We start from the raw sequence: 18,634 nt of genomic DNA on the forward strand, positions 1-18,634 counted from the left end.
TGCAGCAACAACGGCAGAGGAAAACACAGCTGGAAGGTTTTCATACCGCTTATCTGTCTTTACATTCTGAGGAATGTTGAAACGTTTTAACTTAAAAAAGAGAAAGCTGTGTGGGTCGCTGATGTGTGTGTCGCATTGAACATTACGTCGCGGCAGTTGTGTGTGGCGTCGCTATGACGCTTAGCTAGGTACTATCTCTGGGTATTATCTGCAATAGAAAACAGAGCAGGGCCGAGTAGAGTCGAGTCTATCGATTTGCGTTATGGTAGCTTTTTTCGGCAAGGCAGCATAAGTCGTCAGAACACCGGCAACAGTTCAACGTTTAGTCCTAAAAGACGACGCAACTCCAACTCTGTTTGGGCTCACAATCACAACCTGTAAGTATGCTTTATTGGTTGTGAATTATATTTAAAATAAACATGGCAATGTAACTTCACAGACTGTTCAAGTGCGGAGTTGTTGTAAATCTTGGCTAAATATGAGCATAATACCACCTCTTTAAATATCATGACTACCCTGAACTGCTTCAGAGCGAATAAAAGAAAAGAAATAAATTAACACATTAAGCACCAAACTCACCATTGAACACCCCTTTTGTGTACTGCTGTTTTGAAGACAATTAAAGACTCCTAACCACGTGGATAAAAAAAACTTACTGAATGATTAAAAAGATGTTTAATCGATTACTCAAGTTTAGACATTTCTGATAATCCAGAAAGTTAATATCTGAGGATTCTGGAAATACCTTCAAAACAGTGTTAAGAAAGGCTGTATTAATACAGCTGGGCAAAGCTGGTAACCTCTCCAGACATCCAACAACGCCCAGGGTTTACAGTGTGGCAATGAATTTATGGTAATATGAATATTTGTAACTTTATTTTGGGAACATACAATAACTAAGGCAAAGCAGGCAACTGTCCTGGGACCGCAAAACTACTGTGGCCTCCAAAGCTACAGGTGTGTCAACTATTTTGTGCTAATTAAATAGAAAATCTATTTAGGAATATGCACCCAGGGCTTAAAGTTCTCCGGCGCTGTGCTGGAATTCCGGGGCAAGGCATTTTTGTATTGGACAATATATAAATATGTTTGTGGAAAATAATCTTTAAAAAAAATATTATTCCTTTTTTTAAACTGTGCATGTTATGTGTATGTGAAGCGCCAGTCTTCCTCTGCACAGTTGGTGTCGGTGTATACATTTTTATATACAGTCTATGGTGTATACCGAAAGAAAAGGGACTGGCACTTCCTGGCGACGTGGACACTCATTGGCTATTGTAGGCCGTGAACAGGGAATGGAAGTTTGTATTGGGTCAATTAAGGTGTCACTGAAAAGGTCAACGTGTAGACGCGTTTTTTGTTTAGATGCTAACTGTAGTTAGGCTAATATAAAGCGATGCAATGACAGTCCCTGTGTATTTATTGAAATAAATTGGTGTCGTGCCGAAAAGTGATCGTCCGCCGAAAACTGATGTTTGGTAGGCCTATGTGTAATATCTTTGTTTATATTTGGAAAACGGACTGTAGCCTAATTAACATGACTTACTGCCAACTTAGATATAAAATGAAGACAATTTTGTAATTATCCTTATGACTCTGCCTTATTTTACTTGCTGAGTAGGCCTACCAACCAGTCCACTCTTTTTTACCTGTTAAAATACCTTTAAATGGCCAATACAACTCATAAAATGGAGTATTTAGCTTGCCAGAAAATGATTGAAGCCTTTTGTTATTGACTGAAAGGTTATTTCTGGCCTGAAATTAGTTTATTTCATTCAGAAGAGTTATATTTGACAGATTATAGCTCACCTAGTACTTTTTACATCTTAAAATACCTTTAAATGGCCAATTCAACCCATAAAATGCAGTAGGCTATTTAACTTGCCAGAAAGTGATTGACGAGACTGGGCAATACAGCTCCAGCAGACTGCAATCAGTTTTCGGCGGACGATCACTTTGGGCTCTATGTGGCGCTCATCTGTTCCCATTCTCGCCTGTTTGCTAATCTCTGTTGGCGGAGATGGAGCAGGTGGAGACTTTCATGCAGCCATGAGCTCCCATGTGAATGGCGAGTACCAGCAGGGCCGGGCAATAAAACAATGATAATTATTGCAATATAATTTCCCTCAATAACAATATAACAAATGTTTAATGTGTTTTCTTTAATTCATTTGAATCACTAACAAATCAGCACTTTACTTTGTTGAGGAAAAGGGACTGAAAAAAATATTACTTAATAGAAATTTACTTAATCATAATTGTTTTGAATGTTTTACCTCAGATTTGTTAAGTGTTTCCCACAGAATGACAGTGTAACTGTGGCACCAGCTATAAACAACGTGCTAACCTCGACAACCCAGCTGTATTGTAACTTAACTTAGCTCTTCTTATTAGCTAGGCTCCTTCCCTGCTTGCTAATAACTTTTTTTAAGATGGGCATCCTACAGCTTGTATTGGACAGATTTGTGCAGCGGTAAGGCGCTCTGAAATCAAATAGCATTTTAAATAGGCCTAGTATAAAATAAAAAAAATCGAAAATCAATATGTGGCAGTCAGCTTCGATGTTGTGGCGAGCCACCACAAATAAATGAACATATGGGAAACACTGGATCCACTGTTTGGCATTAAGTGTTTGTTCTGACCATAAAAATAGTTTAAAACCACAATTAACCATCTGGTTTCTTCAACTTTCACTCAGGAGCAAAAAGCTGCCTTATAATGTCTATGAAGATTCTCAGTCATCCAGGTCATAGTTATCCAACGAAGGTTAAAATCAAGGGCAACTGGACTTGGTTGAAGATACTGGAAGACGATCCATCCAAAAGGACTTCTTCAGTTCTGAAGAAGAACTGAACTTTCGTTGGATGCCTTATAATGATTTGCCATTTATCAAAAGAATATTCAATATTGTATGATGAATCTTAAAAAAGTTGTGTTTAATCAACTTGCCATAAAGCAAATCTGTCGCCTGGTCAGACTCTAGCATAGAAAAATTGTACAAATAAGAGATTCAGCATTTCAGAAAGAAACATTAATTCAGATATCACAAAACAATATTTGATTTATTAGATTGATAGTACTTTTATTTAGGGTGGTGCACGTGCCTGTGATAAAGTTCTGCCTGATAGACTCCGCTCAGGGCACAAACACCCATTACCCCGTCTCGTCAGGAGAGGGTATCGGACTTCCTGGTTGGCTCGTTGTGTTGTCCTTCGATCCGCAAAGCTTTCTGGATCTGACTGAGAGGGATGCAGGTAGACAGCGGCCTGTTTTAAAGCTCGCCCCCCCCCGCAGTAGTTAGCGTACGAACGAGGCTAATTAACGCCTCGTCGAAACCGAGGGAGCGGTGTAAGCTGGACCCCGGCCGCGGAGCCGTTGAGTTCCCGTAGATAAGTGAGGTTAGCTGGTACTGCGCAAACAGACGGAGCGGCGGAGAGGACACTCGCTCTCAGTTTGGTGTGTTTTAACTTCCAGAGGCTGGAAACTACGCTAGGACATCAAGAAACTCTTGTCAACAAACCGGTAGATAGTGAGGTAGGTGTTTTTTTTTCTTGAAATAAGTTAAATGTAACGTCCGCTGTGTGACTGTTACCAGCTATGAACTAATGGAACTCCAGAAATCCTGCTGCAGCTGCCAGAGTTTACTTACTTCCTGGTCCATGGTCGGGTGATTGTATTAGCGCTTTCTAGAAGTTAATTCATTACAGCCCAAAAATGTCATAATAACTGTACAGGTCCTGTTAGACATGGCAAAAGCCAGAAGTCAGTGTAACGTTTGGTAGAAAACAAAAGTCCTGATCAAGGGCTCTTAAGATATTTGAATTTCCTAGTCATTACGTTTTCCAGCATATTAATGGTTATGTCTTTTATTTCCCTCCACGACACTCATAAAGAGTGTATACCAAGTCATTCTATTAGAAAGGTAAAAGACCTAGAAATGTTTCTCTGGAGGCTAAATTTAAGTTAAGTGAATGAAGTTTGGATTTGAATATGTGTGATGGCCAGAAACAAAAACAGGCCTCCAATGGGAAGCTCATGTGACTCTGCCATAGACTGTATATAAAAAGGGTTCTGCTGGTCAGACAGTTGGCATATATGCTGCTGATAGTGGAATCATGAGCTAGTCGTTTAACAGGCCACTATTTTGATAATCATTAATTATTATTAACCTTTTTCAACAAAGGGTGGATGATAGACATTGTCAGCTGTGTTTTTACAAATGGCCCTTAAGGTGTAGGCCTATCCTGATATTTAGCAACATTCTGTATTTTCTGCATTTTTGTCCTGTATCTTAGTCTTGCTGCAAAAACCAGTTGGTTACAGCTTCTCAAATGTGAGTATTATCTGCATTTCCTCATAATTACCCTAACCCTTTGAGTGACAAAAAAGCCATTTGAAGAATCACCTTGGGCTATGAGAAATGTCAACATTTCATTGACTAATTGATTAATCGAGAAAACAATCAAGCTCAACTGAAACAACCTTTTGTAACCTTTTGTACTGTACCAACACAGGGGCACCTCACATGAGAGGTGTTAATTAACTCCACAGGAGGTAAAATCATCTCTTCATCAAGTCTCTCATCCTGCCTCTCCTGCCATCAGTTAACGCTGTCTGTTACTTTGAAATGCATTTTAGCAGCAGGGTTTCAAACACTCATAGATCATGAAGTGAATATATGGCTATGCCACGCCTACATTTTGATTTAGTGAGTCACTGCCATAGTAGAAACTGTGCTTTTTGTGCATACTATATCTAATCTTAAAGTACTGCAAGGGCATCATGATAGAGCTATTTCACTTTGCCAAAGAGTACAGAAAGTCTTAACTGTTGCTGCTTTGAGTTGACACAAAGCGAGTGCTGTTCTGTTCTGTGTTTCTGTTCAGTCAAGTCAGTCAGTTTTCATTGTACAGCTATTGAACAGTTATTCGGCAAGATAAATCAATAGACTCATTCTCATTCGTTGACAAAAAAAAAATCATTGACTTGGTTGAAAGTTGTTATTGAACTCTGGTTTAGCAGGTAGTATCACTGCAGATCTTTCATTGCTTTATTGTAAGAAGTTCTCTCGGCATTTTCAGTGAACACAGTTTTTAAGGGCAATTGAAGCTTCTTTGGAGTGAAACTTCACCAAACAATTACATTACAAGTCGTTATCAAGCGCCCTGTATCCAGCTCACTGGAACAGGTTTTTTGTTAATGGGCTACTCCCACCAGCTGAGTCAGATCTATATTGGTAAATAGTCACATCGATTACTTAATGTCAGCATGACTGATGCAACAAAACCTGTTTAACATGGAGTTTCCCAAGATATTGGTATTTCATCTTACAGTTACTGAAGTATAAAGCCTTGATAGGATTTCCTTATATATATTTTGTGTGGAAGGTAGGTCTGAGGATATCTAGGGAAATAATTACAATATAGTTGTCCCTAATTGGCTACACGAAATTAATTAATACCCCCTTTTAAGGTGTTACATTATTATATTGTCTGGTTATTATTATTGATGCATTAACATGTAAGTGACATGTAAGTTTAGTATCTTGTCAAGGTGGAGCTAGTTCTACCTACAGTATACTGCTAGGTAGTGTTATACTTTAACAAATCATATTTTAGAAAATTATGTGTGTCAGATGAATTGGAATAGTGTCTGCAAACTAAACTAAATTTAAGGCAGGGGTGGTTTGTTTGTAGAGCATGTCTCATGTAAACATGAAACATTTTGTAATTTATACACAAGCACCAGCGATTTAAACTCTATTAGTAAGAAGCCAGTACAGAGATCGGAGGACTGGTGTAATGCGTTCAGCTTTCTTTGTCTTTAGCAGCAGCATTATGAACAAGATGAAGTTGCAAAAAAGTTTTTTTGTAGTGAAGTAAAAATATTTTAATAAAACATACGTCAAAATACTGAACTAAAAGCACGTATGTGTGCAAATATTCTTACTTTTACTGCCACTGGAGCCAAGACAAGTGGTAAAGCAATCCCAACTTTTAAGTTGGAAGTGATAGCCATAGACACACCAGACCTCCAACATCACCTCCCACTGGGCTTGACTCCTGCTGTGTGATGAAAGGTGTGGTGAAAAGGGTCAAGAAGCTACGCAGCGGTATTTCAAAAAAGAAAAGTACATTTTTATCAAGACAGTGCCCAAACATTTTCAGGGATGGATTGCTGTGGTTGCTGTCATACAGATAGTTACATTTACGTTGTTGAAATTTAATCACTGTAGAATTATACAGTTATCATCAATGAACTGTTAGCCTTAGCTGAATGATTTCAGGCTGAGAGTACTTTTGGTTTGTAACCTGGCTAATTCAAGTGATTTACAATCCTCTGTTCATTTTAAGACTTGTTGTACAGCTCATTGAGTAAGTCTTGGCAGGATTTGTGTGAGTTTTATAATTCTTGTTATTTCCATATTCCAAAAAGAGTCATATTTCAAAAGATTGCAATATAATATTATATTGCAGACCTGTACAAATGCAGGTCACGCTTGGAAGATAACCCCATAACAGGGTCAATTGCAGTGTTTAAGAAGACAAGTGGGCCACCTTGCCTGAAGCAAAGACTCCCTCCACAAACATCATAAACAATACTCATGACTCTTGCGACTCTGTGAGGCTGTAGTTGGGCACAGGGGTGCTTTGAGCTAAATGCTAACATCAGCATGCCAAAATGCTCACAACAACAGTGTTGACATACTGCACTGTTAAGCAGTTACACAATGTTCACTTTCTTAGTTTTGTAATTGGCCCTAAACAAACACTACTGCTGAGGCTTATGGAAATGTTATTCGTTTTGCTGGTATTTGATAATGTATAAACCAAAAAATTGGACACATTAAAATTTGGATGAAGATGTCTAATGATAGCGTTGGAGTTAAAGTGATCACCAAATTTATTATAGTAAATTTCATGCCAATCCATTCACTCAAAAGTGTTATTGTCACCTCATGGTGGAACTACAGAAAAAGTCAGAGAATCACCAAAGTCAGTAGGTTTCGTCATCTGGGAACCATCAATGTCTGTACCAAATTGAATTGTTATCCATTCATTAGTTGTTGAGATATTTCAGAGATGTCGACTGACGTTGCCCTCCATGCAACTAGCTTTAAAAAGAATCAAAGTGAGATAAAAATTAGGCAGTCCTGTACAAATTGGAAAAGCATGCAAGGGGAGTCTGGGGTCATTCAAAGGGGTAAGGGGTCTGGACTCGGGCTGTGAGACGTTTTAGTTAAATTCAGAGATTTCATCCTAAACGTTCCGTAGGTATGCTGTATCGTTTTCATTCTGATTAAATTTCTGTGAGGTGGGGGGCATGCTTAACTGCCAGGATCACTGGCCAAGCCCTAATTAATACGGACATAAAAGTGAGATTAGGCTGTCTCGCAGTTAAGCCGAATGGATAGATTGAATAATCAGGAATGACTAGGCAGTTTGATTGAACTCACTTGAAGCTTAGGTTTTAGCGAGGAGAAGGGCACTGAGGTCCAGACGTTCGCAGGGAATAAGCTGTGTTATCTGCATATAACAGCAAGGCATATTTTTTGGTTTTCTGACATTTGGTCCTCTTTGAAGTCACATCATCTTTGTACACACACACAGACCTGCTCAATTGCTTATTCATAAGCCTGCTCTCCAAACAGAGCTGGACACACACTTAGTGCAGGTCAGGACACCTGTGTAGGCTGCTGAAGCATTTTTCACTTTTAAGGCCAAATGGTGAATTACAACCTCTAAATCAACCAACAGCCTCTTTTTGCTGTAAGAGGAATCTGCATTGTTTGGCCTGTTGGTATTGGACAAGTTAGTGTATGTTCTTCCCCCTGTTAATGCTTTCTCCAGAGTACTGCCCTCAAACTCATTTGCTGATTCACTGTGTCTAATTAGCCCCCTCTTTGTTTATATTTGAAGATGTAGAGCACAGATGGTTTACACAGACTAATTGTTGGACAGCACTGCACACTGTGATGTTGTTGTAATGCGGACGGGACACTTATATAGACATCATCGATTTTTTCAGTCAAAAATACCAGACATTCTCTTGTTTTAGCTTTTCTTACATGAGGATTAGCAGTTTTTCATTTTACATTATAGTAAATCTGTAATTTGGGGTTTTGAGATTATTGGTTCACCTAGCAGTGTTCAATCTCTGGAGGGTATCTTTCACTATATTTCAAGATATTTTATAGAAACAAACAATTATGAATGAAAAATCTAGAAAATAATCAGAAGATCAGTTATGGTAAAAATAATTGTTGCAGCTCTACCTTCCCTCATCAACATGTACTCATGCAGCATCCCTTACCTAATTCTCATCCTTTTCTTCTTTCATTTTCTTCCCATCTCTCTGCTCCCCTCTTCCTCGCCATCTGTCTCTCATCTCGCCACGCAGCATGTGGTCGGAGCCACGGGCGTTGTAGGATGTTGAGCCCGGCGCACCGCACCAGGGACATCGAGCGCCAAGCTGGCTACCTGAAGCCCGAGCACTGCGCCCCTCCCCCGCCCAGCACCGGCTCCAACACCATGTGGTTCATCCGCGACGGCTGCGGCATCGTGTGCGGCGTCATCACCTGGTTCCTGGTCTTCTACGCCGAGTTTGTGGTGGTGTTTGTCATGCTGCTGCCTGCCAAGAACGTGGCCTACAGCCTCTTCAATGGGGTGATCTTCAACGGCCTCGCTTTCCTCGCCCTCGCCTCCCACGCCAAGGCGATGTGCACAGACCCGGTCAGTCAGACTCTAATGTTGGTTATTTAGCAGACTACTTTGGTTACTTTATAGGAAAAACTAAATCATATATAGGCTGTAATACATCTTCTTAAAAACTGTCTCTAATAGTACTGTAATAAAACATGCCATGCAAGACTAACTTGTAAATTGTAGATAATAATTTTTTTGGTAGTTTTTAAAGCTAGTTTTACTACCTTGTTAATGTTTCAGTTGATTGTATGCTTAGATGGTCCATATCCTTAAATACATTTGTGTTTTAATCAAATCATCACAGACTAGCTGACACACAGCAAGCCTGAGGCAGGATGGGATTCCAGCATAGAAATACTGGTTAGTTTCTGTGACTGAGCAAAATGGGTTGGGACCATTCCAGTATCATTTGGGGCCCTACAGCTAATTTATGACCCGGGGCCACCTATTAGCTTAATCCTGCCCCGACTGTAATATTCAGTCATGTTTTTCTCTAGTTGTGTAACTTGGCAAGTTGACTGATCTGTCTTTAAGTCAATTTATTTTTGCTGTGTATAAGGAGCAACTGCAGCAAAGTGGATGAGAAGGAAACACTGTTAAACAAATGCAACGGAAACCACAAGTGAATTCCTCATTAACACATCTTTTTTTCTCTCAGGGAGCCGTGCCTAAAGGGAATGCTACCAAAGAGTTCATTGAAAGCCTGCAGCTAAAACCAGGACAGGTGGTGTACAAGTGTCCCAAGTGCTGCAGCATCAAGCCCGACAGAGCTCACCACTGCAGGTACAGCTTCCCCTGCGAATGTGTAGATTGTAGGCAAGGTTACAGTCCCCACTGCAAACTATGCAACTTTTAAGATGTGGGTCTAGGCGAGTAGAGTGTCTGCACCTTACAGAGAGAAGTCCTGATGCGTCTCTCCCTCTGGGGACTGTGTGTGTGTGTGTGTGTGTGTCAGTTGTTTTTTTTTTTTAGAGTAGCTGTGCAGCATTTCCCTGCAGACTCTGCAGCTTGATAATAAGGAGTTCCCTCTGTGGTGGCTCAGTGTTTTCTCTGGGATCGCACGAAAAGCACAAAAAACACCGCAGAGTAATTGAATTGTAAAGCCAGTGAGTCATTCTGTCTCATAGGCTGAATGGGTGTCCGTTTGAATGAAATAGATAATTTTTCTTGCTTCTTCAGTTGATACACTTGTCTTTAATGACCCGTAAGAGTAATGTATAACACCACAGGATGGCAGCTTTGAAAATATAGATTTCCCTCAGAAAATGCATACAACAAAGCACACGGTTGGATTGAGTATGACTTTTTGCTTTGTCAGATGATAGATTGTGAATTGTCAGACCTTACTTGAGTTGTCGACCAGCTGCAGTTCTGTGAGATAAATAACCCCTCACACACACACACACAACACAAACATACACAGTCCAGCTACCATGATTGAGAGCAGTCTGTTCCAGTCTCTCACATCAGTCGGTGTTGACGGTGTTGAGTGAATTATGCTGCTAAAGGCGAACTGCGTTTGTGTGTGTCATTTTTGTGTTTTGCTTTACTCTGGCATTAGTTTAATATATTCTATTCAGATTGCTCTTCCTTTGCAGCATCAAAAGGTCACAGTTGGCCAGTAATGGTTTTAATTTTTATTGTGTATCTGTGTGTCCACAGTGTGTGCAAACGCTGCATCAAAAAGATGGACCACCACTGTCCCTGGGTGAACAACTGTGTCGGAGAGAGCAACCAAAAGTACTTTGTCCTCTTCACAGTGAGTCTCTGTCTCTTGCTTTTTAATTTGGCACCCATGCTAAGGTTAGAGCAGCTACACAGCCTGCGTGAGCTGCAGCGTGGCGTCATCTAGAGATTTGGCCTAGAGATTTTTTCCACACTACTGCCGCGGTTCTCTGCAAAATGCATAGTAAAAATTACCTAGTCATATGGATATCATACCAGCAACATGCATTACACATTTCACTACAGTTTCAATGTCTGTATCTGTAGAATGTCAAAGTTTATATTTATCAAAAGACAAACTCAATGTACAAAGACAGAACTGGCAGTAACAGCACCACATTGGCAACGCTGTCTGTGTTGCCACAGCAGTTCAGCAAGGTAGCCGTTAAAGGTGTGTCCTGGGCGTTAAAGTTACTTCAGCATAATAATATTAAATAAATAAATAATATTTATCACATCAACCTCGGGAAAGATGCTGTGGAGTTTACTTTTGTTATAGTTTTAACATCTAACACTATATAATGTTAAACACTGCATAACAGAAAAATAGCATTCATGTCATCAGGCTCAATCTCAATAACTATAGTGCCCTATATCTCAGATGTGTCCTTTCATATTAAACTATATGTATCGACTGTATATAAATTTACACATATGCAACTCTAATTTGAATATATTCAGAATGAAAGATAGTATAACAGGCTCTGATTGTCCAGAAATCCACACTTGGACTGTTCAAGGGTCAAGCCAACAATTAAAATAGTCAAAGTGTGGACAGATGAGGATACAGCAGCTCTGCAGGACTGTTTTGGGAGCACGGATTGGAGTATGTTCAGAGAGGCCGCCACCCAGGAGAGCCACATCAACCTTGAGGAATATACATCATCAGTGACATCATATATCAGCAAACGTGTTGATGATGTGGTGATCACTAAAACGATAAAATCATTCCCCAATCAGAAGGCCTGGATGAATAGAGAGGTGAGAGCTCTGTCCAGAGCCAAAAAAGCTGCTTTTCGGTCGGGTGATGAAGAAGCTTACAGCACTGCCAGAACGAGACTGAAAGCTGGCATCAAGGAGGCAAAGTGGAGACATCAACAGACACTGGACAGAGACCTCAACACCAACAACACCAAAGATATGTGGCAGGCCATCAAGAACATCACAGGCTACAAAAGCAGGAGCTCCCCTATCATGTGTGAGGTCACATTACCAGATGAACTTAACACCTTTTATGCTCGCTTTGATCTCCTCAACAAGGAGTCAGCTATAAAGCCTACTCCACCTCCAGAGGACCGGCCACTGTCAGTATCCACAGCAGATGTTAGGAGAGTCCTGCTGAGAGTCAATATGAGTAAATTAGCTGGGCCTGATAACATTCCTGGCTGTGTACTAAAACCCTGTGCCAATCAGCTAGTTGATACATTTTTAACATGTCGCTGTCTCAGGAGAGGGTTCCCACCTGCTTCAAGACAGCCACAATCATTCCTGTACCTAAATAGTCTGTAGTGTCTAGTCTGGACGACTACCGCCCTGTGGCTCTCACTGCCATTCTGATGGAGTGCTTTGAGAAACTGGTTCTTCAGCACATAAAGAACAACATCCCAGCCAGCCTGGACCCTCACCAGTTTGCTTTCAGAACCAACAGATCTACAGGGGATGCCATCTCCACTGCCCTCCACTCAGCCCTCACACTCCTTGAGGAAAAACATCACCTACATCAGAATTCTGTTTGTGGATTTCAGCTCCGCATTCAACACAATCTCCCCCATTAAACTTATCAGCAAACTCCGCACTCTGGGTTTAAATATAACACTCTGCAGCTTGGACTTCCTCACAAACAGACCCCAGTCAGTTTGGATTGGCGGACTCACCTTCCCCACTCTAGTGCTAAACACCGGAGCCCCCCAGGGCTGTGTGCTCAGCCCCCTCCTGTTCATGCTGTACACCCACGACTGCATCCCCCAACACAGAGAGAACTCTGTTGTGAAGTTTGCGGACGACACCACAATCATCTGCCAGATTTCAAACAACGATGAGACTTCTTATTGGGAGGAAATTGTAATCTTGTAGAGTGGTGCTCCGAGAACAACCTACTACTCAACGTCAGCAAAACTAATGAGCTGATTGTTGATTTTAGGAAGAAGGCGATAAAGACACACACTCCTGTCTTCATCAGTGGTGCTGAGGTGGAGCAGGTGAACAGTTTCAGGTTCTTGGGAATCAGCATCACAGAGAACCTGACATGGTCATCTCACATCTCCACACTGGTGAAGAAATCTCAGAAATGACTATATTTCTTGAGGAAGCTTAAGAAGGCCAAATTCCCACACCAAGTTCTTGTCAGCTTTTACAGAGGAGCAATAGAAAGCATCCTGACAGGAAACATCACAAACTGTCATGCGATGTGCACAGCCCAGGACCGGAGGGCTCTGCAGCAGGTGATTAAAACTACTCAGAAGATCATTGGTACCCATCTCCCAAGAATCAGTGAAATCCGTGAGGTGAGGTGCTTATGCTGAGCCCAAAGTATACTAAAGGACAGTACCATCCCCAGCCTCAGCCTGTTCACCCTGCTGCCTTCTGGGAAGAGATATAGAAGTTTCTGCTGCCGCACCACCAGACTGCAGAGCAGCTTTTTCCCCCAAGCTATCAGACTCTTAAACTCGAATTCATCCTCAGCACTGCTCCATTGATTATTGATTCTATATTAATGTATATTTTCTGCAATGTAGCAGAAGAGAGTTACAAAACACAATTTCACTCTATAACATGTTATATTGTGACAATAAACCTACCTACTTACCTAAATGTTGTCTAAATAAAACTGACATAAAAGAGCTCCCACTTGTGTGATGTTATGACTGTTTATGAGTTTATTTAAGAATATTATCTTAACTCTAAATCTGTGCTTTATTTTACCTCCCCCAGATGTATATTGCACTAATATCCTTCCATTCACTAGTCATGGTGGCCTTCCATTTTGTTTTCTGCATTGAAGAAGACTGGACAAGTAAGTAATATACTGGTGTAGTCTTACCAGCCGTTTCCAGAATGTACCATCATTATTTATTTGCTTATCTCCTGTTAGAGCTGACTGTACTATTTATGTACCTGGGGCCATTTAGTGAGGGGCTTTACTCTATTTTGTAGCAATAAGGATTTCTTCTTTTTGACATGAACAATCTTTCTCTCTTTGCTCTCTCTCCCTCCCTCTCCAGAATGCAGTAGCTTCTCTCCACCAGCAACTGTCGTCCTCCTCATCCTCCTCTGCTTCGAGGGTCTTCTTTTTCTGATCTTCACTGCAGTCATGTTTGGGACGCAGGTCCACTCCATCTGCACCGATGAGACAGTGAGTGAAAACAGGACTAATTTCACCACCATACCTCACTGAAACAGCAGTCAGGCTCACAGAGTCTGTTTAATTGTGCCTGAACATTACACATGACTAACCTTAACATGTTCAGGAAGCCAATGTGTAAAAAAAGATTTTAGAATACATCATTTAATTTTATTTTAACACATTGTGTATATACTTTCAACACAAATATTTTATATTTTAGCTCAATAATCAGAAAGTTGGGGCAGAGATTTGCAGGTGAGCACTTGCATCTGTTACAAGCATCTTCATGATTTTTGCTTTTTTAGTATTGTTATAATGGAATACATAAAAAAACAACAACCATTGTACAAGATAACAAAATTAGAGAAATATTTTATTATCAAATTGATTCCAAAGGCTGAGATAATTTTGGACATATTTTCCTTAAGCAGTATGCCACAAGATGGTGCACTTTGTTGTACTTTTAGAAATGAGAGAAAGGTTGTTTGGTATTACTGAAAAGGCTCTGGCCTAAACATTAACAAAAAACTAACTGTTAAAAAAACAACAACTAACATTTAGAGCTGCAACGATTAATTGAATAATCGATTTAATTGTCCACTATTAAATTAATCACCAACTAATTGGATAATCGATTAATCGGTTTGAGTGATTTATTTATTTTTAAGAAAAGTGATTTTGATTCCAGCTTCTTAAATGTGAATATGTTGTGGTAAGTTTACTCCTCTATGGCCGTAAACTGAATATATTGGGGTTGTGGACAAAACAAGATATTTGAGGATGTCATTTTGGGCTTTGGGAAACACTGATCGACCATTTTTCACCATTTTCTGACATTTTATACCTAACAACAACTAATCGATTCATGGAGAAAATAATTGACAGTGAAAATAATCGTTACTTGCAGCCCTACTAACATTTCAGTCCTGTTGCATCAGCATTAACTTTATGGCAACGCCAATACATGTCTCTCCATCTTTCTTCATTCCCTGTCATCTTTCTACCATTGAATCCCTAATAACCGTTTTATATATAGAAACATTTAAAAGGAAGTTATTCAAAACATTATAATGAGGAACACCAGACACACTAAAGGGCCAGTGATAGAGTTAAGTTTCTATGGTTGATATAGCAGTTCTGACTTCCTAAAATAAGTCACAAATTTATACTGTCTTGCGGTTCACTAGATCAGAGCACAGATGTAAGTAGGAGCAGGTAATTCACTCACAGCTTCCCCGTAGGTTGACATTAGTGCATTTTCTCATAATGTATCCGCTCAAACCACCCACGACGGTGACTCATAGTGTGATAATATTCACTACAAAGATCATCTATTTCAGTCAATTTTCATCTAATGGGGCCTGCAGTTCTCTGCCCTGTTCGTGCATTTTTATATATATGTGTGTGTGCGCTGTTGTTAGACATCAGGAAATGCTGAGAGTGAGTCACCTACCCCTGATTAAGACCTCCGAGGGGGGGAAAAAAACAAAAGGAATGCAAAACATGCTTAATTTTTAATCCCTTATGCTGGTTATTTTCTGCTGGCACATTAAAATTTAAATTCACAGCTATATGTTCACATATGCATCAGCTTTAAGCATGAATCTGGAGACCCACATCTTTTCCGGTTTGTTACATCTTGTCCCCGCAGGGTATCGAACAGCTAAAGAAGGAGGAGAGACGATGGGCCAAAAAGTCAAAATGGATGAATCTGAAGGTGGTATTTGGCCATCCATTCTCCATAGCCTGGCTGAGCCCCTTTGCACCACCCGACCACGGCAAGGCAGACTTGTACCAGTACATTGTGTGAAATCTGGAAACCTGGCTGAGCTCTGCCGTGGGCTGATCAGTCTGCCCTCCTGTTGGCTGGACCTCAATGAGCATAAACTCCTTTTAACCACATCTGCGTATTCTTTCGTTTATGGATATTTCATTTATGGATATTTCAGGGTGTTCTGTTGTAAGCAATTATGATGTCAAAAGTATGTCACCTTTTTATTTTATTGTATTTTCCCCTCTTGTTACTCACTGAGATTAATGATGTATAGCTGTACAGAAAAGCTCTACAAGAATACAAAAAAAACATTAACTGAGCAGCAACAACTTGACAAGAAGCACTTGGTGATACGACACCAAGAGACTGAAATTTCCTGCAGCATGTCTGACCATTTCCTGCTTCCAAGACTAAACGATGTGAACTGGAAACTGAAGTCCAGAATGTTTTCAATCAGAGCAGCGCGGCCTGCGTGCCAAGATGGACACCTAGTTCTCTGTCTTCCTGTAAACATTGCTGTGATCCTGTCACTTCTTCATTTGCTGTATTTCTGCCATTGCAGTAGTCTTTTGCTGAGTGCTGCGGATTAATCGCCTTAGAACAGTGCATTAGTAAACAGTGGCATCTGCTATTTTTAAAGACAGCGGTTATTTTGCCTTAATGTTACAGTCAGGGTGAGACAGGATCACGTTGGTTAAATACTATTTTAAATGAGTTGCATCCTTTTTGATGCCAGATTACTGTGAAGGACATTGAAAGGCTGCTAGACAAAGAGCAACAATAGCCTCACAGTGGCCAAGTGAAGTTATCATACTTAAGATTACCATGATAATAGCAAGTGCGATTTCAATATTACAGCAAACGCTCTTTGAGCAGCTACTTTGTCAGAAATACAACAGAAGAACAACTGGTGAATTTGTTAACAGTGAAGCCAAACACAATTAAAAACTAAGTCCATAATTGGCACATTTTTTAAATGAGTGCAAGTTTCCATCTACTACCATTATGTGAACATTAAGACTTTGACATAGTGAGATGAAACAGCTATTGGTGCTAATTCTTCAGTTGCGTGCCATTAAACAATTGCAGAAGAAGAGGGCACATCAAGTTGCTCTAAATTTGAATTTTCAGCATCACTCAGCTGTTTTTAATGCGCAAATTGAAAATGTGCTCCTGATGAAAACACACTTAGTGAGGCAGATATCAATGAGATAGATAAAAAAAACAGCAACCCTGGATTCCATGCTAGGCTCACTTTTTACGATGGCAATTTGAAAATGGTGTCAGAATAGAAAACCACTATTTAGAGAGTTAATCAAGGACTTTATTTACATTGAATGGCTATTGAAACAATGACTACAATAAATAGTATTAAACATGGGGTTTGAAATCATGAAAATCTTCAGGATTCTAACTTATTATAACATGTTTGGCAGGTTAACAAAGTCTTGTTTCTAGTCCAAAAGGCAGCTCGGCTTGTACAATATTGAAAGTGACACTTCAGTTGGAGAAACTACCGGTTAGTTTGACCAGTTTCCTTCTTTTGATTATCTGACGACTCTTGTGTGTAGTAAATCCAGCCGACCTCTTTGCTTGAACCGTTTCCATCACAGTCACCAGCTCAAATGGACAGTCAGGGAATACAGCAATACACGTTGCTCTCTGAATGCACTGACCCTAAGTGTAATTCACTCTCTCTCAATTGATGTAATTTGCCTATGGATAATCCAGTTTGTCGTAGATTGTAGCTGCCTTACAGGATAAAACGAATAAAATTTAGGCCAGTGGAAAATGTTCACTGAGGCCTGAAAGACCACTGCGGAAATGCACGTTTTAATTGTCACAGCTGCGACAGTACTATGCCAGTCTGTGTGAAGAGCACAGATTTTACATTTGGTGATGAGAATTTCCTACAGATCGGAAATAGGCCACTTCAAAGCATTTAACACTAAAATGCCTTTTCTCAAATGTCTTCGAAAGCCTTACAGTAATTATAAAATGTGTTTTTAAGGGTGATGAAAGACATTTTTGAACATACACGTTGCCAAATTTAATGCATAATGAAGGGAGGCATTGAAGTAACTGTTTTAATGGTAGAGCGTTGTCAAGAAGTTTCTAAGGCTTTTAAAAATCACTCCAGTTTTTAAATAAATGTATAAAACATTACCATGATATGGAGATGCACCAGTTGCTATCCAGTTTACACATATAGTATACCAGCTTTCTTAATTTTTCTTGAATTGTTCAGTATGTTCTTTGGTCAGGTGTGAATACCATTTATAGTACTTACAGTGGACCACATGATGTTTGTTTTTTTTTCTTCTTTTGACTGGTATTTGTTTAAAGAGATATGAAATAAAACCATATGTATATGACACAACTTACTGTTAAGGATATTTTGACTCTGTTTACATTATATTTTAGCATATATGGTACTTAACTTTGTGAGAATTTCCATTTTGAATTCAGGGACATATTTGACACTAGTGTCAAAAAACAACTTGTAAAGAAAATAGTCTGACAGCAAACGTTTCAGACACTATTAAATTACAGAAATACATAAACTATTCAGATCAGTAAATTTCAGATTTTTGCTGTAAATACCCTTGTGACCCATAATAGAAAACAGTTTACCCCTAAACAAACTTCGAAATCGAATCGAAAAACACATACCAATTGGATTTTTGCTTACTTTGCAACAGATTTCTTGAGGAAAATTGTTTAAATTTACTTTAATTTATAGATATTTTATTGACTCAGTTTACTTTTGACAGATTTTATGACAAATTCAGAAACTCGTTTTTAATTCAGGGAAGGAAAGCAAAAACATGGACATATCTGATACTGTAGTGTTATAATAGGAAAAAACTGCAGAAGCATCGTCTTATCTGACATGTAACTGAAGTACAAGCCATCTAAAGTAATTTATGTTTTGTTTTCCATTTTTACAAGAGGTATTTAAAGAAAGGGAATGTATCTAATGGAGATTAAGCTCGCTGTGTAAGTAGAAGTAGACCTGCTCAAGGCTTATGATACATCCAGCCCCATAAATTTGCAGTGAGTCCAATCTTAATTACATTACTGTGT

The 18,634-nt window shown here is 39.6% G+C and overlaps 1 protein-coding gene across 1 annotated transcript; it reads left to right on the plus strand.

The window, feature by feature from the left end:
• The first annotated feature begins 3,161 nt into the window (after positions 1-3,161).
• zdhhc3b (zinc finger DHHC-type palmitoyltransferase 3b) lies at positions 3,162-17,927 on the plus strand. Its single transcript, XM_038724728.1, has 7 exons — positions 3,162-3,534; positions 8,401-8,732; positions 9,364-9,488; positions 10,368-10,464; positions 13,362-13,443; positions 13,652-13,782; positions 15,425-17,927. Exons 2-7 carry the CDS (start codon positions 8,430-8,432, stop codon positions 15,581-15,583), a joined length of 897 nt encoding a protein of 298 aa, XP_038580656.1. The 5' UTR covers positions 3,162-3,534; positions 8,401-8,429; the 3' UTR covers positions 15,584-17,927.
• The last annotated feature ends 707 nt before the right edge of the window (positions 17,928-18,634 follow it).

The sequence above is a fragment of the Micropterus salmoides genome, unplaced genomic scaffold (genome assembly GCF_014851395.1).
Source record: "Micropterus salmoides isolate LMB-PRFRI ecotype aquatic unplaced genomic scaffold, ASM1485139v1 Ms_hic_scaffold_17, whole genome shotgun sequence".
Lineage (NCBI taxonomy): Eukaryota > Metazoa > Chordata > Actinopteri > Centrarchiformes > Centrarchidae > Micropterus > Micropterus salmoides.